The following is a 25,073-nucleotide window of genomic DNA, read 5'->3' as shown; positions in this document are numbered from 1 at the left end:
AATTTATACACTTTGTTCTCTTTTTTCTATTTATTTTTCCTCTTTTTTTTATACAATAAAATAATAGTATTTTTTTTAATTTTGATTAATCAGTACTTGTATCCTTCACCATCAGAGCCACGTTGTGGTCCAGGTGCTGGATACGTTGCTGTTCCTTCATATCGAACCATTGGTCTATAACCATTTGCATCAGCAATCTATAAATTTATTATTTATTAATAAAAATATTATATTGTTGATTATTTAAATTAAAATATATATTATATATTAAAAAATATTTTACATAATCGACAATTTGAGTACGACCATCGGGAAGTAAAACATGATATGATCCTTTTGCTTCGTCGTCTTTTCGTTCTTCATGATGACCAAAATCTAGAGCAACAGCTGCGTCCTGAACCTCATATGAATACTCGTAATTTACTGGATCCTAAAACGGTTAAGATGTCATGAAAAAAAAATCAATTTCAGTATAAAAAAAATCAATTCCAATGTAAAAAATATAAAATAATATGAATAAGTTCAAGTAACATACTCCAGCCCATTCGTCTGGGTGTCCACCACCACCTCCACCACCTGGTCTTGGAGCAACACCACCTGAAGGTGGTAAATAACCTGGTCCTTGTGGTTCACTATATATTTCCATCATCACCATTGCCAATATTAATCCCTGTAAAAAAAAATAAATAAATAAAAATAACGCTATTAAATTTTCAATGACAATTATGCATAATCTAGGCAGTTATTCGTTGCTGTTTTATTATTTTATTATTTTTTTTCTGATGCATCAATGTGATATTTAAAGACGATTATTATTTTAACTCTTGTTATGGCTACAGTGGTACGTTAATAGCACGAATCAATCATACAAAATTGACAGTAAACCGATGTATTCCAGTGATTTGTTTAACACGCAAATACAGTAAAATCATGATAAATGTTGTTTTATTTATTTTTATATATTTTTTTTCTTTTTATTTTTTTACAAGTCGTGTAGGCGATTATATGTTGTAATCCCTCTTTTGCAAATCCGCTTTCCGATCGATTTGTGGTGACGCCATGCGTTTTAAACTACTTTGTGTATTATGATAAATTTATTATTTTATTTTTCTAATGTTTTTTTTAAAAACATGATAATAAAAAAAATATTTATGATGTTAATAAAATTTAAGATATAAAAAACTCACCTTTAAAAACATTTTTATATTATTTGTTGAGTTGTTTTGAGTTAACAATGAAAAACTGTGATGATCGAATGACTTGTCTCAACATTTTATACTGTTTTTTTTTGTCCCCAGTTGTCTTGTATATTGCAATGAGTTGATAAAATACAGTGATTTAGCTTGATGGCTTTGTACATAACACAAATGTATAACCGTTAATAAAAATTTAATATTAAAACCGCAAATTTGTAACAATAATAGCATCATTCGCAACAGATTATGTCTATAAAAAATTTTTTAAACTTTATTATTTATTAATAATATTTTTCAGTGATGATTTTTTTTTTTTAAACAAAAGTTTTATTATGCATCTCTATATTAAATTGCAGTTGCAATAGATTTAATGAATCATCAATTAGATTTTTTATTACCAAGTCGCAAGTAATTGAGTAATTGTTTCTTTTTTTTTTCTTTTTTTAAATTACAATATTTAATTTATTGGCAAAATAGTAATTATTATTTTTTTCTTTTTCATTCAATTTAATTCGTAGTATGTAAATGAAGCTATTTTGTTTATTCAATTAATCAATTTTTATTAATATACTAATATAAAAAAATAATACAATTAAATTAAAACATGAATTTTTTTTTTTAATATATTTTTCATACTGTTTTTTAAATAAAAAAAAAATGATATATATTTTTAAATATATAATGAACACTAATGTGTGTAACATAAATGGTATACTTAATACGACAAAAATCAATAATTCGATAATTTTACAATACGCATGAGTCTGTATATGATAGAAACTACAATTTAATCTTCATTTTGTATTTTGTATAACAGGCAATTTCAATTGGATTGTGGTGGTATATTAAACAATTAAATAATCAAGTGCAGAAGTTGTATCCAATTATCAAGTGGTATTTCACATTGATAAACCATTAAATATTTTAAACCCAATATGGGGATTTAATATGTAAATTAATACATTTTATATGTATATATATTTAGAAATTATTCTATATTTTCATTTTTTATTTTTGAGTTAAATTTTCTAATACTCAATTTTATATTTGAACTTTTTTTTTCTATTTATATGGCGAGTGTTTGTTTGTTGGTTTTTTTAATTATTATTTTTTGAGCTTAAATATTTTTAGTTAAATCAATATTGATATCCACCATTTGCGGATGCATCACCACCGCTTCCTGATGGATAACCACCTTGATTTCCATTTTCAAAACCACTGTTAGGTCGAGCAGAAGAGTATCCCTGATTTTCACCACTGTTCGATTCTCTAAAACCACTGTTGCCATTATTTCCATTATTATTTTCATTGGGAGCACCAGATGGATAACCTATAAATTCAAATTTATTCATGTTAAATTGATGATTCATTTTATTTTATTCATTTCACTATAATATAGTAATATTTTTATTTTATTTTATGATATTGCCAATGATCAAACATACCGTTGTCACTACCAAATCCACTATTACCGTTGGGACCTCCTGATGGGTAGCCGTCATTTCCACTAGCCCCTTGATTATTTCCAAAATTTCCATTTCCACCAGATGGATAACCTTTAATATGAATAATAAAATTTGTTAGTCAACTTTTTTAATTTATTTTTTTAATAATGTTAATGTCAACAATACTTACCACCGGGACCACCTGAAGGATAACCATCATTACCGCCTCCTTGACCATTTCCAGAATTTCCAGGTCCACCTGATGGATATCCAGAATCACCTCCTGGTCCTCCTGATGGATATCCATTATCACCACCACCTGATGGCCCTCCAGATGGATATCCAGAATCACCACCAGTGTTGGCTTCACCCTCGTATCTTATCATTGGTTTAAATCCATTTTGATCGGCAACCTATATATTTATTATAAATATTCATTATAAATTTTTTTCATTATATAGCACAAATATTTTTGTGGTTTTAAATAAACGAGTAGTACATAATTAACTATTTGTTTTCTTCCATCTGCCAAAAGTACATTGAACATTCCTATTGTTTGATCACCATCTCTGGTCTCTGTTTGCCCAAATTCAACACCCGATTGAGCATCTTTGACCTCGTAATTAAAATCATACTTGGCTGGTTCCTAAAATAAATTCAAGAAAATTATTAATTAAAAATTAAAATGGAATTGTTTTTTTTTTTTTTTTCATTTTGAAAAATATTATATTTCTTACGTTGCTTTCTTCATCGTTAAAGCTACTACCACCATTGCCAGCACCACCAGGACCACCTGATGAATAGCCTTCACCTTCTAAAGGTAGTCCAGCTGTTCCAGGTACTGAAGCTGCATAATTAAAAAAAAAAAAATTAATTAATTTTTTCTTGAAGTTATTGAGTAACATTGATAAATTTAAAATAATATTTTTACCGTCTCCTTGTCCGCCAAATCCATTGTTTCCAGAAGCTGGAGCACCATATGAATTTGATGGACTACCACCAAAATTATTTCCTTGTCCTGATCCTTGAGATCCAAAACCACTGTTACCACCTCCTGGAGCTGGTGCTCCGTATGAGTTTGATGGTCTTCCACCACTTGATCCACCTCCTTGATTATTTCCTCTACCTTGTCCTCCTTGAGATCCAAAACCACCATTTCCAGATGCTGGTGGTCCATATGAATTTGAAGGTGATGCACCTCCTTGATTATTTTGTCTACCTTGTCCTCCTTGAGAACCAAAACCACCATTACCAGATGCTGGTGGTCCATATGAATTTGATGGTCTTCCACCACTTGATCCACCTCCTTGATTATTTTGTCTACCCTGTCCTCCTTGAAAACCACCATTTCCAGGTGCTGGTGCTCCATATGAATTTGATGGTCTTCCACCCTGACTTCCACGTCCACTCAAATTATTTCCCTGGCCTCCTTGTGAACCTCCAAATCCATTGTTTCCTGAATTTGGTGCTCCATAAGAATTTGAAGGTCTTGATGAACCACCCTGTGATCCAAATCCACCATTTCCTGATTGTGGTGGCCCGTAAGAGTTTGATGGTCTACCACCAGTTGAACCACCTTGATTACCACGTCCACCTTGAGAAGTAGCTCCATTGTTTCCTGATCCTGGTGCTCCATATGAGCTAGATGGTCTTCCACCAGCTGAACCACCTTGTGATCCTCTATTTCCATTTCCTGAATTTGGTGCTCCATAAGAGCTTGATGGTCTTGCGCTTGATGAACCACCTGAAGAACCAAATCCACTATTTCCAGCAGCAGGAGCACCATAAGAATTTGATGGTCTTCCACCTGATGAACCTCCTTGATTGCCTTGTCTGCCAAAATTATTTCCTTGTTGTCCACTTTGTGAACCAAATCCACCACTTCCTGAAGCTGGAGGTCCATAAGAGTTTGATGGTTTTCCACTCGATGGATAACCCTGATTACCTTGTCCACCATTATTTTGTGAACCAAAACCATTATTTCCTGTACTTGGAGGTCTATCTTCAGTTAGAAGTTGTCCTCCAAATGAATCACCACCACCAAATCCTCCATTTCCAGCACCTGGTGGTCCATATGAACTACCAGGTTTTCCACCACTATTATCATTACCACCTCTACCCGGTGGTAAATAAGAATTAACAGGTGGCTCTGGTCTTGCCAATGTTACTGCCAATAAGCCAATCCCCAAAATTAACTGAAACAATATTTTCATATAATTCAAATACTCATTATAAACATTCGCTAAACTTGTTTTTACATATTTAGTAATATTTTAATATAAAAATAAAAAAAACAAAAATTAATTAAAAGTTATTTCTTTGCTTAAACCCTTTATTTGTTTTACGAGAGTACGAGGATTACGTTGATACTGTATTGTTTGTCTCTAGATCACCATTAAAAAATCCTTCGAAGTAAAAAAAAATTAAAAAAAAAAATAAAACAAGTTAAAAAGTTAAATTTATTTATATACAAACACTTACCTTAAACATGTTGATCAATATTAAAATTAAAAAAAATTCAAACTACTTTTATTTTCCAAGGAAGAATAATACAATATCCTTCCGTTCTTTGTTCCGTTTTCCGTTGAGGAAAATAATATTAAAAAAAAAAAAAAATAAATCCAGTCAATTTCCGGTTGTCAGTTGATTAATTTGTAGTTGTACTTTTTAAATACACATTAACTTATTTACTTGAGTTAAATTTTATTACAAATGTACCCACCACCTGTGAGTGGTGTCGTGGGAATGACAAACCCTGCAACTTTTAATCCGCTTTATATATCCCCAAAGACTATCCACAATTTTAAATCATGGATTTAGTGCAATCGGTTAAGATTTAACATTGTAAGATCAATGTGGTCGCGTTATGCCACTGGCGTTATCCCCAATCGGGGTTATGGTATGGCGGATCTTCTCTACGATCATTACAAAAAAGAATAAAGAAATAAAAAAAAAAAATAAAAAAAAACAAGACATACTTTATTCGGTCATAAAAATATATTTTAAAATCGATATAGATTGTTATGTTATGTAGTTGGGGTTGGGAGGGGAAGATGTATCAATGTGTATGAGAAAAAGTTGGTGAGAAATATCCCTCTCTTGTTGCCCCCTCCTTCCCTTCCTACTTTTATACATATAGAAATCACAAAAAAATATATATATAATAAAAATAAAAAACGTTCGAAAACATATTGCAAATGAATCCTGATGGTGGCATCCTCGAGATAACGAGTCACCATGTTTGCCGCTCTGATTTTACCTCCGGATACGTTTCACACTCGTTTATACATGGGAATTGTTACAAAACATATACATAAGATCCGTTACACGTAAATTTATTGATGCATTTTTAAATTTATATCGTAATTCTATTTTTAATCATTTTTATATTTGTAAAATGATACTTTTTTTTTTCTCTTTTTTATTATAAATATATACAAATTTATATTGAATATTTTGTAAAAAAATTATTTACAATTAATTTTAATCGTCGAGTATATTTATTGTGGAATAATTGCATTTACAAAAGACGTAGAATTTGTTGAGTAATATTTGTTTTTGTTCTAAATAATTTAGGTGTGTAAAATTTTTATTCTTTTTTTTTAAATGAAATTTATCATCATGTCTTGTGTGATGATTCTTTGATGTATATTTATTTAATAATAGATGTAGGTGTATTGTGCCTTGAGCAATATATGTATCATTTTATTTTAAACATGCAAATTAGATAGTAATACATATATTTAAAAAAAAATAAAAAGAAGATCCGCAATGCGGCAAGATGAGAATGAATATTTTTTTTTACTCTTGAAAAGATTCACTCGTCAGAGCAATCAAGAGCATCAAGAAGTTTTTAAAATGAATGTCTGTGATTTTGTATATGTTTTATGGCTAAAGAGGCCTTCAAGGTATCATCATCATCATCATCATCAATGACAAGTAACACATTTGCAGTATAAAATAAAATAATAAACAGAAAAAGAAATATTTCAAGAGAAAAAAAAGATGTAACTTCTTGTGTCTCTTGTGTGTATATATATGCACAGCCAAAGTAGAGAAGGCTTTTTGTGCAATCGTTTAACTCGTGCACAGACTTTTGTATAGAATAGAAAAAACGAGCGTCAACGTGGGACGTTCAAACGAGATGCGCGATGCTTGTACGTGGTTGCATCACATTCAATTTTTATTGAAATTCCCCTTTTCAATACAGACATCTCTGGATTATCACGTTTTTTTTTTTTTTTTTCATTATTAACTTTATATATGTATATATATATATTTTCGTTCTATTTGAAACTCTTTTTTTTTATTTTTTTCCATTGAACAAATTTGGTAATGTCCATTAGTAATCTACATTCGCTTCTATTTTCCATTGTTCTCTTTGAACAAAACAGCAGCACCAAATGTACCATGATAATCTGCTTTGTGATAAATGAATGTTTTATGCTTATTCACATTATTTTCAACGCGTCGACCATAAAAATAAAAAAGAATTTAGGTGATGATCATAATTCAATTCTATTGATTTCGTAATTTTTGAGTGTTTTTTTTATTCTGTTGGTTTAAAAAGTTTTTTTCTTGTGACAATTATAAATTCTTCAAATATATATAGCTCAATATTTTTTTATTTAACGTAATATTTTGCATAAAATAACAAGGCATTGTCTATTCATTTGAAGCATCTTTTCTCAAGATATATATATAGTTTGTCTTGTCTTTTCTCTACACCAATTTATAATTTAATTGTCAAGAATGAATTTCAAACTTTATGATTAATTAAAATATTTCATGTGCAATATATACAGCAGAATAATATGTATTATAAATTCAGATGAAAAATGAAAAATTCACAATCAGTATAGTTTAATGTTGAAATTTCACATGATAAAATAAACGTCAGTTACGATTTGTAAATATACATCTTGAATTTCTTAATAAATATAATAAAAAAAAATCTAAATAAATATTAAATTCAAGATGATAAAATTTAAAAAAATATACATAAAAAGTTTGCATATACGAGTATTAGATATTCTTTTTTTTTTTTTAGAATATTAACAAACTCGCTATATTTCAAGATGTTTTATAAGTTTATACAATATACAAGCGGTTGAGCAATGACTCTTCATCTGATCCAATTTACCAAACCAACATCGATCTCAACAGCTGTCGTCTCCATAAAATATTACGTAATTCAACACAGATTCACAAACTGATGATGATTTTTTTTTTTTCCTCTAAAATTATATCCTGTAAATATATATTTATTATATTTGTTTAACATCAACACACGACGACTCTATATAAAAGCATCTCATGTTTACTCAACTCAACCACTGTGTTTTTCATCCTAGTACTATCAACATTGTAAATAAATAAATAAAAAAAAAAAATAACCAAGTAAACAAAAAGGTAAACAAAATATTGTATTAAAAATAACAAAAAAAAAAAAAACAAAAAATATCTAGATCACAAGGATTAGGGTCTATCTTTTTGGCAACCTTGTGTGACACTAAATCCATATATATTTTTTTGAATAAAAATATGGATAAAAGAATAAATATAATAAAAAATATAGGTAAATAAAAAAAATCTGGCTTGATAAAAATGGGTGATGGGTAAGCTGAGTTGGTTGGTTGGTTGTTTGGTTGGTTGGTTGGTTGGTGGTGATGGTACTAGCGAGGTTAAAAGGCTTTTTCGCTTGACCAACACTTTGATATAAGCAAAAGGGCATCACTTTTGGAGCGTTTACCACATGCTGCGGTCAGCGTTGTGCGAGAATAGTAGAAAAAGGCTTTAAAAGATGAAAAATAATATATATATCTGCAGAAAATGTTGAGAATATAAAAAAAAAAAATACATATAATATAAAAAATAAAAAAAAAGAGTGGGTTTGTCTGCATTGCTTGAAGCTTTTCACGTTGGATTCTTTATTGCCTCGTCGCCTTTACAGATGGATTGCGAGTGGCTTTACTTCACTGTATGCAATAGCAAACTTTTTTTTTATATATATATTTATTTATTTATATATATGAACGATCATTCTTTATTTATTTTCTATATCCAGGTTCTCTTTGATGGACTCTGTACATAAACCCTTTGGCTATACTATTGCTACTTTGTGTTGATGCTTTCGGGCATTTATATATCAAACTTGATTCATCTCAACAATGTAAAATAACAAATATTAAAAAAATAATAATAATAACAATATATAAATAATACATTTATATGTTATTTAATTAAATTATTTATTTTAGTTTTTTTCTTATTTTTATTTTTACTATTCATCAAAAAATACAATAAATTTTATGGGTGTATTTTTTAAGGAAAAAGCCAGTTGACTTTATCGACAAATTCAAGATATATTGCGACAAAATCTGGTTTAGTGCATGTGGCTATTTGCAAGGGTGAAAATAAATAATAATAAAATAAAAATAAAAAATAAAAAAAGGATAATATATATAAATAAAATGAATAAAAAAAATAAAAAAAAAAATAGTTGAATATTTTATCTGCATGCTTGTGCAAGTTTAACTTAACCTGATTCATATATTGAACATTTTGCATATATCGAAAACTTGTGTTAACACATATATGCGTATACGTCAAGTTTAAGTTTTGTTGGAATTTCAATATTCCTGAATTCTGAAGAGTTGGGTTTGTGTGTAGAGACCAGCAGAAAATACTCTATGTACTGCTGCATGTGGTTGAAAATGCGCTTTAAGAGGCAATTTAAAATTGTTGTATACATGTATATGCATACTGGTCTCTTTTTATATATATTTTTTTACTTTATTTTTTATTCTTAGCTTGGTATCTATTTTTAAGGATTTTTTTTCTTCTTTTAAAAGTCGATCCTTCGTGGTAGTTTTACGAAACAGCTTGAATATTGGTAATGTTCATTTTGGACTGTGTCAGGGGAATTGTCGATTCAACTTTACATCTTTTAAAGTATATATTCTGTTGAATACATGTTGAGCTTATTTATTTTTTTTTTTTTACAACAATATTGTAGTTAAATAAAAGCCAATCGAAATTTCACGACTATTAAATTGTTTTGCCAAAGTGTATAAAGACTTTTTCTCGTAATCCACAAAGTGGCTAAATAAAAAAATAAATAAAATGAAAAGCTTGAAATCTACACACCCATTGTTTGATTTATATGTCTAGCAAGTTGTTGTATATTTTTAAAAATTATTTATTTATTTGATAAAAGTTTGTTGAGGTGTTTCTTATATTATATATTTTTTTTGTTTTATTATTTTCGTTTGTTCCTGCTCATCTCTTGTGTGTGGTTTTTCACATGTGGTTATATAAATATAATTTTTTTTTTTGTTATTTGTTACGACAAAAAACAATTTCTTTTGCCAGAATAACTCGCAAAAGACACAGTGTGTGGGATGATGTATGAATTTTATGTCATGTGTATATCTAGTGAGTTGTAAAATATTTGTCGTTATAAATAATGATAGATATTTTAGAATTCGAGTATGATGTATTTTAATAAATATATTTTATGTTTTTTATGGCAATACATATTTTCATTTGTCGGACGAATGAATATTGTATTCTCTGACATAGATAAATTAAAATATATAATATATATTGATCATCAATTTATTAGCATTACATGAAATAAATAAAATAAAAAAAAAAATGAAAATTGTCAATTTAAAATTATTGTGACATTGTTTGTTTATATATAAATATGAAAACAATATTATTTTTTTATTTTATTTTGTCATGTATGATTTTACTTTTTTTGTTTTTCATTTTATTATTTCGTTTTTTTAACGTGAAAAAAATTCACGGTAAATTTATGGTCAACATTAATCTTGATTTATTAAAAGTACAGTCTTCATTTTGTTATAGCTACTGTTGAAATAAAAAAAGTTTTAAAAATAAAAAATATATAATAAGATAGAAAAATGTCAAAAAGTGCAGGATTTTTTTTTTCCTGTGAATTAATTTACTTTTAATATTTTGGACAAGGGTCTGCAATCAAGAAAAGAACTAAAATCTCACTCAATCACAGTTTGGACCACAGATAATAAAATTTACCTCTCAAAAGAATAAAAAAAAAAAAAAAAAATTATGATGAACTAGCATTTTTTCCTTTGTTTCCTTTTTAACTTGAAAAAAAAAAAAAATTTCCGAGGTTTTAGATGAAGCTTGAAGATTCATCTATTCATCATAATCAAAGTAAAATTATTCAAGCATTTGTGCTCTAAAGGTGCATAGAAAATTTAAAAAATATCCATGGATGAGAAACAAAGGAAAAAAACTTGCAAACACTATAATTATTTAAATGTTTTTGAATAAAAAAACAACAATAATATCAAAATTTTATTACTTGAAAATTTATTTGTATATGAAAAATTTAAACTTAAATTATTATCTAGTAAATAACAATTACATCTCATCAAATAAAACGCTCAAGATTCTACAACTTTAGAGAAATTTTACTCATGTTTTATATCTCAAATAATACAAAACACATTAACAAACACCAAGTATATATTTAAACGTTGAATATGTCATTTTAGATGTTGATATGTTCAAAAATTTAAATGTGAATTTGTCAGAATATATATAAACCATTTACAAAGGATTCAACATAAAAAAAAAAAATAAAAAAAAAACACATTCTCTCGTTTTACATGATGTAAAGTTGCTTCAAAAAAACGACGTTGTTAAAAATGTAAAAAGAAAAAAAAAAGTGTTGAATACACCACCAAGATGGGACACCAAGTTATGTGACCTTGTGTTGGTGTAATATGTGTATGATCATAGGTACAAGTAGTACCTAGGTATGTGTCATCATGAAAAATCATAAAAAAAAAAAAATGAGAGTAACAGTGTACACATATCCACTTTGAAGATGTAGTGCGAGGTCCCGGGCAGATTCACACCGGTTCACCTCGTTATCTGCTACGTGACTCCCCTCGTTATGCAATGTGCGTTGGATCTCAAACAGTGGCTCTCAAACAACCACCATCACATTATACTCTTATTATTATTTTAATTTATTTTATTTTTGATATGTATAACTTTTGTATTCTGTCTCTAAATATATATATATTTCTTTGTGTTAAAAATTCATCTTCATCTACATTTCTTTTTACTTTTATATGTATATATTTTTTTTTTTTTTTATTCATTTCTGCTTTAACCAGACATATCAACTTGTCTGATGTGCCCAAAGCGATATTTCACAGCCTTTCACATTGAATACACAAGTATAAAGATAAAATGTCGACGTTGACGTTTTTTATTTTTTATTTCTTTCTTGTTCTTTTTATCATGAAAATTATTAAGGTAATTGTTGGCTTTACGTGTAACTGTGGTATCCAAAGAGTCACGAAGTTGTCAGTCAACTGAACCATTTGGGTGATAAATTTTTTTTTCTTTCATTTTTATTACTCATCAAAAATGTTGTTGAGTCGTTATTGTAGTTTATTTATTTTTCTACTTTACAGTAGTTTATATATACACACAGCTGTTTGACACTTTGATATTTGTATATTAAAATATAAATTATATATTTATTATCGATAAATTCAATTAGAATAAATTTATTCGAGTAATATATACGTTGAGATTCCAAATGAAACTTTAAGTTTTTATTATACACTTTGAATGAATTAAAATTCAAATTAATTTGATATAAAATTATATTAATTTTTATGTAAATTTAATTGAATATTAATTTGAATAAATTTTAATAATTAATTAACATGAGTAAGTAATATATTAAGTAGAAATTCAAAAGTCATTTTATGTCGATAGCTATTTTTTTTTTCTCACTAAAATTAGCAAAAACATTTATTCAAGTTTTTATTATAATTTATAAATTTTTGTTGCAGATGATGGAAGCTTCAATGGGGTTAACTGATGACATCAATTTGGTTGCTTTATTATCGATTACAATAAGGGTGAGTTTATCAATTTTTATTATCAATTTTATTTTGATTTTATGACGACAAAACTTGTATCAATCTGTCAATTTTCAAGTTATTTAAATTTCCGTTTAATTAATTATTTTTGTTGTAAAGAAATTTATTGATTCACTTGCAATATGTCAATTGATTGATACTCATGAAATTAAATTACCTTTTTATACAATTTATTAATTTATTTTCCATAATTTTCTTCTAAATCAATTTGAAGCTGAAAAAAAAAAAAACAGGAATATTGATTGAGGTGATAAATAAAATAATTAATAAATTATAGATTTTTTTTTTATAAAAAATAGATCAAAAATTAATCATAACTGCACGTATCTATACAAGGGAAATTAAATATAATTCAGCAATGTCGTTAACGCCCTCTCTTCCTCCTCTTTTCAAAGCTTCTCTCGTATTAAATTAAATTACACAGGGCAACTTGAATTTTCTCCCCCTTAAATATCCAATTTCCTCATCCATGTTAACCCCATTTCAATTTCAAACTAATTGATAAATTGTTTCAATTGAAAATACAAAAATAAAATATAAATAAATCAATAACAAAATAACAGTTTGTCTGTGCACATGGTTATTATCATAGATGTGTGTTCAAATTGTCACACAAAGTTTTACTTGAATTATTACTACTGTTTTTCCATACAGACATATACAGATATACAGGTGTGAAAACTATTTTCTGAAAATCTATATAGTAAAACAACTTTAACATTTGTTTATACCTTTTTTTTTTTCTATTTTTACAAAAACAAGTAAAATAGAAAAATTGAAAATGTTGAAAACTAAAATGGGAATGTCGAATGGTTAAGGGACAATTTTACTTTACTTTTTTTTTTATATTTTTTTTTTGTTTGTTGATAGTTAGGGTTGTGAGGTGAAACATGTGTTAGAGGTTTTGGCAAAAAAAAAAAAAATAAGAACAATGAAATATAAGGAAAAGACCAACAGAAAATTCATCCAAAAAATTTTTTTATTTTTCTATTTGTTACCAAAGTGCGCAGAAAAACGTTTCAGTCTTTTTTTTCGAAGAGGGGGTTTCCATCTCAACTTTAAGGAATTTGGAAAAAAAAAGGGAAAAGAAAGGATAAAAAAAATAAAATAAAGTAAAAAAAAAAAAAACAAAAATGAAAGAATGAGAAGAACTTGAGGAAGTTTGCCGCGGATATACTCCGTGAAATTGATTTTCATTGTTTGCCAATACTTTTTCTTTACTTGCGTTTGGTAACGGTGAAAAAGAAATTGAATTTTATTTTAGTTATATATACATTTATATATATATTTTTTTCCATTTTATTTTTTTAGCCATTTGTACCTTTGACGTGTGAGGTATACCTCACAAGTCGAAAGAATAAATGACTGTGAGTATCTTTCTTTAAATTTAATTCAGTTTATTTTTTTTTTTTATTAAACTTTATCCTGTTTAAAAGCTGAGTGATAACTGCGTGTTCTTTTTACGTGTGAATAAAATTGAATTGGGTGTTCGATTGCAAATTAGACTGATGCGATAGTTGGTTTTTGGGGTGTTTGAATGTCGGGAAAAAATGAAAGAGAAATAACAAAAAAATAAAAAAGACAGGATAAAAATAATAATAATAAAAAAAAAGGACATAAAAGATCGACTTGCTATCAAACGGGATGTCGGATGAACATGAATTCGAGATCGCTTTCATCGGCTTAACATTGATGCAGATTTTTTTTTATTTTTTTTATCATCCACCCACCTATACACTCTCTCGACCCCTTCAACATAATACATATATATATATATACAATAAAAAGATGATCCAACAAGAGGATCGACAATAAAAGAGCCTGAAAAGTCTCATATCATTTTGAAAAAATAAAAATTAAATTTAGATATATATACATACGATTCATTTCAATTGAAAGGTTTTTTTTTTTGCTTTCAAATAAGTCAATAATCTGATATATTAAAAATAAATTTTATATATATTTTTATTAAATTTATCAAAATTTAATGAGTACTTATTGAAAAAAAAAAATCTTAAAAATTTAATCCGTCTATTGAATTTATTTTTTTTAATCTGAAAAAAGTTTGAGCTTAATTTTGTTTTTTTTTTTCTTTTTCTTTTTGGGGCTTGTAATAAGTAATAATGATGAATTTATTTTTATTTTTTTTTATAATACACAAATGTACTTGAGCTTTTTTTTTCTTTCTACAAAATTGAATGAGTCTTTTGAAAGTGAATAAATTGAGTATTAATTTGATAATTATGAGAAAAAAGATTTTTTTTTTTTAAATTAAATTATTAAGAAGAATTTGTAGCGTTGATTATAAAATTGAAAAAAACATAATTGAATGATGAACTCTGTAATAATAAATAAGTATTCAATTTTCTTATAAAATTGGTGAAAGTATTTTAAATTATTAGTTCACGTGTCGAGAAATACTTTTCAATTACCCATGGAGTTTGGAATGTAACTTGTATAAATGCAATTGTATACTCTTGTCTATAGAAAATTATTCCCTGCAATATTCTACATTTTGCTCACTTAAATATATGTGCGATTGTATTAAATTACAAATAAATATATAAAAATAATACCTTGTTAAGGTAGCCCATTGTTTGTCCAACTTTTGCCGAGAAAAAAAATATATTCACCAACAATACCCACCAGCTTAGTTGCTTGTAACAACAAAAAAAGTTTCTTCTTTCTTATTTTTCAAAAATTATAAAAAATAAATAAACCAACAATTTTTTTTTAACATTACAAATTTTAATTAAATTTTAATATTAATTTCCTAAATATTATCATGATATTAATTTAAATTACCATTTGTTTTATTTATTGTATCTCGCAAAATTATATCGCTATTTCTAAATATTAAATTATTTTGATATTTCAAAGTTTTATTGTTTTTTTTTATTTAATTTTTTTTCGTATAAATTTTATTTCACAAATTTGATTTGAATTATCCAAGACAATTTGTAATGCTGTCACGATGTCACTGGCAATTACGTATTAACGACGACATTTCAACAAAATTTTAAAGCTATAAAAAAGTCAATATAAAAGTATATATATCTTTTCGAAAATGTTATTTTATAAATTGGCTCAACAACTGGCCGCAGGATGATAAAAATTCAATAGTCTCAGTGGAATCAGTAGTTAAGTTATTTTTCAAATAATATTTATGTACCTTAAATTTTATATTACAACATTAATTTTTCAATAATATTTTTTCCAATTCAATTTTATCCAACGAGTATATAAAAAAACAAATTACATATATATATTTATTATTAAAAATTAAAGTCTATTATGATTGATTGGTTTTTTTTTTTTTTTTCGTTTTTTTTTCTATTTATCCTTCATCATGTATAATTTTATAATTAAATTTTTATAATTTTCACACTTTTCAATATTAATATAATTAAATTTTTATGATGAAAAAAATGAAGTGGAATAAAAAATAATAAAAAGTATCTAGTACCGTTGTGTGAAAAGGGTTGAATAGTGTGTCTCGATTGAGAGAGTGATGATAAAGATTATGATGGGGTTGATTTAATAACCCCTAAAATTTCCCGATGGTCTTTGCAAATCCAAACGTGGAGTGCCTTCATAGGTAACCTGTAATTAAAATTAATTAATTATTAATTTTTTTTATCAAAAGATTGAGAAAATATTATTAGTTTTTATAAATAAATTTTTATGGAAAATAATTAAATTACCTGTGCACTGTATCCATGTTTCCAGTCAGCTAAAAAAAACAAAATAAAAATAGATAATTTTTTTTTAATTAGCAAAATATATAGACTTTGTTTTAATTTAAATAAAATTTAATTAAATTTATTTTTTGATTACCAGTGTATTTTGTTACTTGTATTCGACCATCCGGAAGTTGGACTTTATATTGTCCTCTCGTTACGTCTCCATCACTTATTGCATTGTGTGAAAAATCATTACCAAATGCATCCTCTTTCACAGCATAATTAAAATCGAATGGCATACCAGGCTCATGATGATGGTCATCGTGCTAATACACAAAAAAAAATTACAAATTAATTATGGCTCCGTGAAGTTGGCGCACAACTTCAACGTAGAAACTTCATATAGGGCTTAAAAGAAGGCTCTGAATTTGTAGTATTTTGTAGTAAAAAAATTAGAATTTGTAGTTCAAAAATAAAGGGTTAAAAAAAGGGTTAAAAGCAATTTTCTTCAAAAAATCGACTACGGACGTTGTATATAGGTCAAAAATCTTTGTCAGAATTTGTAGTAATTTGTAGTGAAAAAATTAGAATTTGTAGTTCAATAGTTTTCCCGGAAAAATAATTTATTTATTAAGGTATTTATAAAACAAGTTTAGTTTTTGTGAAAATTATCAAACTACAAATTATAATTTTTTCACTACAAATTGCAGTAAGTCTTTCTGCATTAAAAAAATATTACAATTTTTATTTTGGACAATAAAGAAAAAAGTTATGCATTTGTTTATTAATATATCAGATAATAATTATTAATTAACCTTTTTATTTATTGTTTAAAATAAAAAAAAAATGTCTATTCAATGCAAGGAGACCTGCTGCAATTTGTAGTAGAATAATTAGAATTTGTAGTTTGATAGTTTTCAAGAAAAATAAACTTGCTTATAAATACCTTAATAAACAAATTAATTTTCCGGGAAAACTATTGAACTACAAATTCCAATTTTTTTACTACAATTTTCTAAAACCATGTCTTTTTGGACGGTAGAGGTTCTGCAAAAAAGGAGAAAAGGAAAAAACGATTTTTAGTTGCCGACTTGATGGACGGTAGAGGTTCTGCAAAAAAGGAGAAAAGGAAAAAACGATTTTTAGTTGCCAAATTGATAGACGGTAGTGGTTCTGCAAAAAAGGAGAAAAGGAAAAAACGATTTTTAGTTGCCGAATTGATGGACGGTAGAGGTTCTGCAAAAAAGGAGAAAAGGAAAAAACGATTTTTCCTTTTCTCCTTTTTGGACGGTAGAGGTTCAAAAGGAGAAAAGGAAAAAACGATTTTTAGTTGCCGAATTGATAGACGGTAGTGGTTCTGCAAAAAAGGAGAAAAGGAAAAATCGTTTTTTCCTTTTCTCCTTTCCCCAAAACTTCAGCAGAAAAGAAGGAAAAATCGTTTTTTCCTTTTTTGCAGAACCTCTACCGTCCAAAAAGGAGAAAAGGATAAAACGAGTTTTAGTTGCCGAATTGACTGACGGTAGAGGTTCTGCAAAAAAGGAGAAAAGGAAAAAACGATTTTTCCTTTTCTCCTTTTTGGACGGTAGAGGTTCTGCAAAAAAGGAAAAAAGGAAAAAACGATTTTTCCTTTTCTCCTTTTTGGACGGTAGAGGTTCTGCAAAAATGGAGAAAAGAAAAACGATTTTTCCTTTTCTCCTTTTTGGACAGTAGAGGTTCTGCAAAAAAGGAGAAAAGGAAAAAACGATTTTCAGTTGCCGACTTGATGGACGGTAGAGGTTCTGCAAAAAAGGAGAAAAGGAAAAAACGATTTTTAGTTGCCGAATTGATGGACGGTAGAGGTTCTGCAAAAAAGGAGAAAAGGAAAAAACGATTTTTAGTTGCCGAATTGATGGACGGTAGAGGTTCTGCAAAAAAGGAGAAAAGGAAAAAACGATTTTTAGTTGTCGAATTGATGGACGGTGGAGGTTCTGCAAAAAGGGATTAAATACCTTAATAAACAAATTAATTTTCCGGGAAAACTATTGAACTACAAATTCTTATTTTTTTACTACAGATTGCAGTGAGTCTTTCTGCATTAAAAAAATATTATAATTTTCATTTTTGACAATAAACAAAAAAGTTATGCAATTTTTATTATTATATCAGATAATAAATATTAATTAACTTTTTTATTTATTGATCAAAACCAAAATAAAAATGTCTATTTAATGCAGGGAGCCCTGCTGCAATTTGTAAAGATAAAATTATAATTTGTAATCGAACCTATCTTCCGGAAAAAAATTTTCTCCAGAAGATAGGTTTTTTTTTTTCTATTTTTTTCTTTACTCAAAAATGTTTAAAAACGTATAACTATTTTTATTATTATCATAATATGATTCTATGATGTAAATTAGGTGCAGACATGGTTTTAGAAAATTGTAGTAAAAAAATTGGAATTTGTAGTTCAATAGTTTTCCCGGAAAATTAATTTGTTTATTAAGGTATTTATAAGCAAGTTTATTTTTCTTGAAAACTATCAAACTACAAATTCTAATTATTCTACTACAAATTGCAGCAGGTCTCCTTGCATTGAATAGACATTTTTTTTTTATTTTAAACAATAAATAAAAAGGTTAATTAATAATTATTATCTGATATATTAATAAACAAATGCATAACTTTTTTCTTTATTGTCCAAAATAGAAATTGTAATATTTTTTTTAATGCAGAAAGACTTACTGCAATTTGTAGTGAAAAAATTATAATTTGTAGTTTGATAATTTTCACAAAAACTAAACTTGTTTTATAAATACCTTAATAAATAAATTATTTTTCCGGGAAAACTATTGAACTACAAATTCTAATTTTTTCACTACAAATTACTACAAATTCTGACAAAGATTTTTGACCTATATACAACGTCCGTAGTCGATTTTTTGAAGAAAATTGCTTTTAACCCTTTTTTTAACCCTTTATTTTTGAACTACAAATTCTAATTTTTTTACTACAAAATACTACAAATTCAGAGCTTTCTTTTAAGCCCTATATGAAGTTTCTACGTTGAAGTTGTGCGCCAACTTCACGGAGCCATTAATTATACATAATTATTATTCTAAAATATTTTTTTAAAATTAAAGTCATATTAATTCTTTACATTCTCATTGGAACTTTAAACTTTACTCATATTCAAAATTTACATTAAAACATTTATTTTTCAATTCAAATATTTGCAAAACTCGCAAAAGTTTTTTATTAAAAAAAAAGAAATAATTTAAAATTATTCAAATATCATGCAAAATAAATTCAAATATATATAAATTTTTTTTTTTTTAAACAAATAGAAAAATCTATTTTTCTTTAGCTTTGATATATTTTTTTCTCTCAATTATTACATGTAAAAATTTAAATTTCTATTTTGTATAAAATAAAATAACAAAATTTTTAAATCTCTTTATAAATTTAAAAATAGAAAAAAAAAAAGTTTAATATCCTGTCGATTGAAAGAAAGAAAATATAAATAAATAAAAGTTTAATAAAAAAAAAAAAAAAAATTACGTAATATAAAATGATAATTCTACCGCCCGTGTGACCACATAGAATTCAGTAAAACAATCGTCGTGTGGGCACGGACAATTTATCGTCTGGGAAATGCCATTGTAATTTTTATTTTTTAAAATATTATTATTTATCATTATTATTATTAAATAATCCCAGTGATGTGACACAGTTTTCCATCTCCCTATCTCGGCTATCCAGACAAAAAATGTATATTTTATTTTTTTATAAATAGATAATTTAAAAAACACCTCGTGAATATATATCAAGATTAAAAATAATAATTAAAAAAAGTATTTCATTGTTATTATAAAATGAAAATAAACTTGTTATTTATATTTTATCTATGACATAAATAACAAAATTAAATTGAACTGGATAGATTTATTGAACGCATGTAAAATCTATGAAAGTGTCATCCTCATGTATCGTTATATATTTGAGAAATTATTACAAGGACTTTTCCTTCTCCTATACCATCAAATTTACTGTATTACCACCTGGTTTCTCACACTACTGTACATATATCTGCCACTCGAAATTGTCAAATGAAATTAACTCCAGCAAGTGTACACTTTGGAAAGTTTTAGTGGAACAAGACGAGTTACACTAAACTTTCATTAACAAAGTGTAAGTAACACATGACTGTGTGATGCTCATCATCAGCAAGAACACACATGTCAACATTGAGCAAAAAAAAATAAATAAATAAAATACAAATATAAATAACTACCCAGACTCCCAGAGACACACACGTAAATTATGTTCAAGTAATTAAATCAAATTAAACTTACACCAGATGGTATTGTGTTTCCATTATTGCCAGTTGGTTGACCAGGATAATCTGGGAAATTTGGTGTTGGTCTTGGTCCTGGTGCTGGATAACCAGTTGGTCCAATTGGACGTTGTGGTGTTGGTGGTGGTCTTGTTGGAAAACCAGGTGTTGGACGTGGTCCTGGTGATGGATAACCTTGTGTTGGTCTTGATGGTACTGTTGGTGGTCTTGATGGTCCAGTTGGAAATGGCACTGGTGGTGTTGGACGTGTTGGACCAACTGGAAAACCAGTTGGTGGTCTTGATGGTGGAAATTGTGATGGTGGTTGTCGTGATGGTGGAAATGGTACTGGTGGTGGATTATAATCATAACCTTTTGTTGGATCTGGTGGTAAATATGTATTTCTTCTTGTACCAGGTGGTAAATCAGCAAATGCACAAATCATTGTGATAAACAACAAATATATCTGAAATGTATAAATTGATTTATTGATTTATTTTCTTCCATCTACAATATTAATTAATATTTTTTTTTGCTTTATTTTTAATTGAGTTATTATTTGAGTTTAATTGATATTAATCAATATTGTAATTTATTTAAAACTTGACTTTTATTTAAAAGTGATTTAAAATAATAATAATGATGACTGTAAATATCGTAATTTAATTTTAATTTGAACAAATTGCTTGACTGATTTAATACAGTCTTTATCAACTTGTGACTATTCAACGTCGATTGGTAAATATTTTTTTTTTTAAAAGTAAATTAATTCTGATAAAAGTCTCAAATGATTTATCAACATTTCCGACATTCATTACGTGGTTATTTTATTTTTTATTATATTTATTTATTTATTTATTTTCACGTATATACAATATAACACAGTGTTTTTATTTTTTTTTTAAGATATTTTTTTTTTAATTTTGTTTATTTATTTGGGAAAAAAAAAAAACAAAAGAAAAAATAGCTTGTTAGGAAAAAAGTGACATGAAATTGTAACTCAGTTTGTTAGTTTATATATATCGTGAAACAGTAACACGTATAAATGAAATAAATAATAAAATAAATAATATAAAAATGTGGTTTCTCGACAAATTTCTCGCACTCTACCAAACAAGATTGTATGTGGTGGTGGTAGTATTGGATGCGAAATCCGGTACATTTTATTTCAGCAATTTTCCATAATTTTTTTTTTATTTATTTATTATTTTCTTTTTTTTTCATTTGAACGGAATTTAGTCTGGTTCGCTGGACGATCAACCGACTGCCATCAGGGTCACAGCGTAACATCATCATCGGATTATTTTTCATCCAATATTTTTTTTTTTTTTATTTTTGCTTTTCATTTCTCAACCCGTTGACTCGTATATTTTTTATTCCGATTAATTTTTTTTTCTCTGTTTTTCATATATACCCTTTAACATGATATTCGAGAAAATAAAAAAAAAAAAATTAATTCGCTTTTCTTTATTATTTTAAATTTTATTCTCTATATAAATTTTGTATAAATTTTTTTTTCTTTTCTCTATTTTATGTTATTATAAAAAAATTATAAAAAATTTTTATATTTTATTTTTTACGTGATTCAAAATGAATGACAAAAAAAAAAATATATTTTGTTTTAAAAGTTTTTTTTTTTTAAATAAAATTAAAAATAATATTCATTCAAATTCAAGTAGCTCATATCATTGAGTTTTTCAAGTGAGATAAATTATTCTCATCGTAAAAAACGTCGCAACAATGCACCCGTCTAAATTTTTTTATTTTTTTTATTATCATTTTCCCTTTACCTACTATTAACGATCCTCGTAAACTGTGTTCGCGCGCGTGTACATACACTGGTGCACATTTAAAATAGCCCGGTTATACCACCAACTATCTCAAAGTCGTAGTAACCAAGTAATTCACTTGGCTCTCTTCGTTTCCGTTGAAATAACTCTTCTTATTTTTTTTTTTCGAAATAACTCTTTTATAAATATTATCATTTTATTCCTTTCATTCTTGTCATTTTTGAAAAAAAATATTATTAAAAAGTGCGAAAGAAAAAGCTTAAAAAAAAATGAATAAATATAAATTGATGAAAATTTATTTAAATAATTATATTCACTTGTAATATTATCTCTAAAAACAATAATCGTAGTATATCTGCAAATGAAAAATAAAAATAAAAATAAATAGTAATTTTATAATGACTTTTTTATGCAATATTAATTACCAAAGTAATTATATTTCTAATGCGGGTGGTATTGAGTTTGCAACATTGTAATAAAAGTTATGTATTTGATGATACAAGCTAAGTGGCTTCTACATCTGTCAAAGGTTATCGTCCATTTAACACTACTGTTTATAATTCATTTAATTATAAAATCATGTAATATATTCGCATCTATAATCTAATCACACTAGCTAGCTTGTTACATCTCTTGTTATTTATGAAAAAAAAAAAAGAAAAAACAGATTTTATTATTTTTTATATTATCATATAATTTATTCATTATTAAAAAGATCATAAGATCAAGATACATTAAGATCAGGAGCATATAATGATATTGCATAATATTAAATTTTTTTTTTTTTTTTTTTACATCAATATATGCTAACACTGGAGCCTCACTTAGATGTGACCTATTGAGATCTTTTTTTCCCTCTCTACTCTCATCACTTGCCCTCTCTTGATCATTTTACTTTTTGCTATCTTTTTTTTTTTTGCACCAAAGAATCTTTAATACTCGCACCTTTTATTTCTTCGAGACTATACATGCGAGACTGTATCTATCGATATCAACTGATAATAAAATGCTTATTTCCAATGTTAACGATCTATCGAACCTTTGATCTAACAGGATGAAAAGAATATCCCTTCATCTTCTTACTACTTGAAAAATTTTATCTTTTCTCTATAACTCTCTTCACCCTTCTCCACCCTCTTCTCCCTATAAATATATAGGTATATATTTTTTTTTATATTATTTATTTGAATCTTTTTTTATTCTTATTTTTTCACTACCCTAAAATCTTCCATTTCCACAATTCTTCCTTCCATTTTCCATGATAAACGAAAAGAATATAATTTTACTTCTTATTTGATCTGTTTTTCTTTTATGTTTTTTTTTTTTTTATTTGTTTTTCAAATTTTCTTTTTTATTTTTTATTCTCTTCTCATGGTAATGCCAAACGGATACGGTTTATCTCTCTGAAAATTCATGAATATCCAGTTCTACTTGGTGTATGTATTTTTCAAGAATCCGATAAGGTTATATAGAATGAAACAAAAATAAGATGAAAAAAAAAAACAAAAAACAATTGAGAATAAATAAAAAAATTGGGGAATAAAAATGTTAAGAATTTAGCCAATATAATACTAGACATTTTTAGGTGAAAAAAAAGGAGAATTTTCTTTTTAAATATAAATATATGTTTGTAGAATTTTTCATGATGATTCATTCGAGAAACTTTGATTTGATTGAAAATAAAATTATATATATTACATAGATTTTTATGCTAGTTCGTTGCACTTATGTGTAGATGCTATTTGTACAGGTCGATGATCGCAATAAATATTTATAAATTTACAATTCAAACGTCAATAAAAAAATTTAAAAATAAAAATATAACACGATACACAAAAATATCAATATACACATACCTGAATTCGAAACATGTTTTCCTTTTATTATTAGCTTTTTTTTGAAATTATAAATTATTATTTATTTATTTTTTAATTAGACTTTGTTTTTTTTTTTCTACCACTCTCCACAATCTTTATAAATAAATAAAAATATTATATAATAAAATAAAACACAGCAAATCCAATGAAAAATTAATGATTTAAAAATAAAAAAAAAAAAAATAGAAGAAGAGGGTTAACAACACTAGTTTGTTTTCTCGTGAAATACACTTCAGTAACTGTTTGAAATTGCTGTAAAGTTGTGTTTATATAGTGTTGTAGTTGGGCCTAATAAGATGAACCTTCATTGTATATACATGTATACAATAAAAAAAAAATATATATAAAAAAAAAAAAGGTGGGGAAATGAAACAACTAAAGAAGAGGTAAAGTGAGGACCCAATGTGACTGTCCCAAGTCTTCGTATGCCAAACGTTTATTTTCATTGAGTTAGTGAGTGGATAAGACAATAACAGAAAAAAAAATAAATAGTGGGGAAAGAATTTATTTCAACAATAAAATACCGACAAAAAAAATTGACCCCTTTCCCCCCCTCATTTTATGTAGATCTTATTATTGATTTTAATCAATCAAATAAATTGCGGTTTTTTTTTTTTTTTCCTTTCTTTTATTTATTACTGCTAAAGACCAAATGAATGGTGGTTATATTGATGAAAAAAAAAACAAAATAAATACATAAAAAAACACTTTAACAGTGGTAAAAAATAAAAAAGTTAAAAGAAGGGTTATAAAATTGCCAGTTGAATGTAAAATTCATCACCTCGAGGGCAGCTTCTTTGTTGTAAATTCGTAT

The 25,073-nt window shown here is 26.6% G+C and overlaps 3 protein-coding genes across 3 annotated transcripts; all 3 read right to left on the bottom strand.

The window, feature by feature from the left end:
• On the bottom strand, nucleotides 1-1,518 carry LOC122857965 (pro-resilin-like). The gene is made up of 4 exons (XM_044160544.1): nucleotides 1,188-1,518; nucleotides 536-670; nucleotides 284-430; nucleotides 1-197 (listed from the first exon to the last, which is right to left on the bottom strand). Exons 1-4 carry the CDS (start codon nucleotides 1,197-1,199, stop codon nucleotides 90-92), a joined length of 402 nt encoding a protein of 133 aa, XP_044016479.1. The 5' UTR covers nucleotides 1,200-1,518; the 3' UTR covers nucleotides 1-89.
• Nucleotides 1,519-2,238: 720 nt separating this feature from the next.
• Nucleotides 2,239-5,401, bottom strand: LOC122857964 (pro-resilin-like). The gene is made up of 7 exons (XM_044160543.1): nucleotides 5,123-5,401; nucleotides 3,573-4,836; nucleotides 3,379-3,488; nucleotides 3,141-3,287; nucleotides 2,832-3,054; nucleotides 2,642-2,752; nucleotides 2,239-2,526 (listed from the first exon to the last, which is right to left on the bottom strand). Exons 1-7 carry the CDS (start codon nucleotides 5,129-5,131, stop codon nucleotides 2,333-2,335), a joined length of 2,058 nt encoding a protein of 685 aa, XP_044016478.1. The 5' UTR covers nucleotides 5,132-5,401; the 3' UTR covers nucleotides 2,239-2,332.
• Nucleotides 5,402-15,960: 10,559 nt separating this feature from the next.
• Nucleotides 15,961-24,356, bottom strand: LOC122857963 (vegetative cell wall protein gp1-like). Its single transcript, XM_044160542.1, has 5 exons — nucleotides 24,239-24,356; nucleotides 20,612-21,058; nucleotides 16,438-16,609; nucleotides 16,305-16,333; nucleotides 15,961-16,203 (listed from the first exon to the last, which is right to left on the bottom strand). The coding sequence occupies exons 1-5, from the start codon at nucleotides 24,251-24,253 to the stop codon at nucleotides 16,138-16,140; spliced, it is 729 nt and encodes a 242-aa protein (XP_044016477.1). The 5' UTR covers nucleotides 24,254-24,356; the 3' UTR covers nucleotides 15,961-16,137.
• Between the last annotated feature and the right edge of the window lie 717 nt (nucleotides 24,357-25,073).

The sequence above is a fragment of the Aphidius gifuensis genome, linkage group LG5, assembly GCF_014905175.1.
Source record: "Aphidius gifuensis isolate YNYX2018 linkage group LG5, ASM1490517v1, whole genome shotgun sequence".
Classification (NCBI taxonomy): Eukaryota; Metazoa; Arthropoda; class Insecta; order Hymenoptera; family Braconidae; genus Aphidius; species Aphidius gifuensis.
This window is presented reverse-complemented; position numbering and strand designations above follow the sequence as displayed.

Excerpts from the sequence above, each read along its gene's own strand:
- LOC122857965 (XM_044160544.1), bottom strand. Across the intron at positions 431-535 it reads ACCCAGACGAATGGGCTGGA|GATCCAGTAAATTACGAGTA; the intron begins GTATGTTACTTG and ends TAACCGTTTTAG. Across the intron at positions 198-283 it reads GTACTCAAATTGTCGATTAT|ATTGCTGATGCAAATGGTTA; the intron begins GTAAAATATTTT and ends ATAAATTTATAG.
- LOC122857964 (XM_044160543.1), bottom strand. Across the intron at positions 3,288-3,378 it reads TTAACGATGAAGAAAGCAAC|GAACCAGCCAAGTATGATTT; the intron begins GTAAGAAATATA and ends AATTTATTTTAG. Across the intron at positions 3,055-3,140 it reads GAAAACAAATAGTTAATTAT|GTTGCCGATCAAAATGGATT; the intron begins GTACTACTCGTT and ends ATAAATATATAG.
- LOC122857963 (XM_044160542.1), bottom strand. Across the intron at positions 16,334-16,437 it reads ACAAGTAACAAAATACACTG|CTGACTGGAAACATGGATAC; the intron begins GTAATCAAAAAA and ends TGTTTTTTTTAG. Across the intron at positions 16,204-16,304 it reads AACATGGATACAGTGCACAG|GTTACCTATGAAGGCACTCC; the intron begins GTAATTTAATTA and ends TTTTAATTACAG.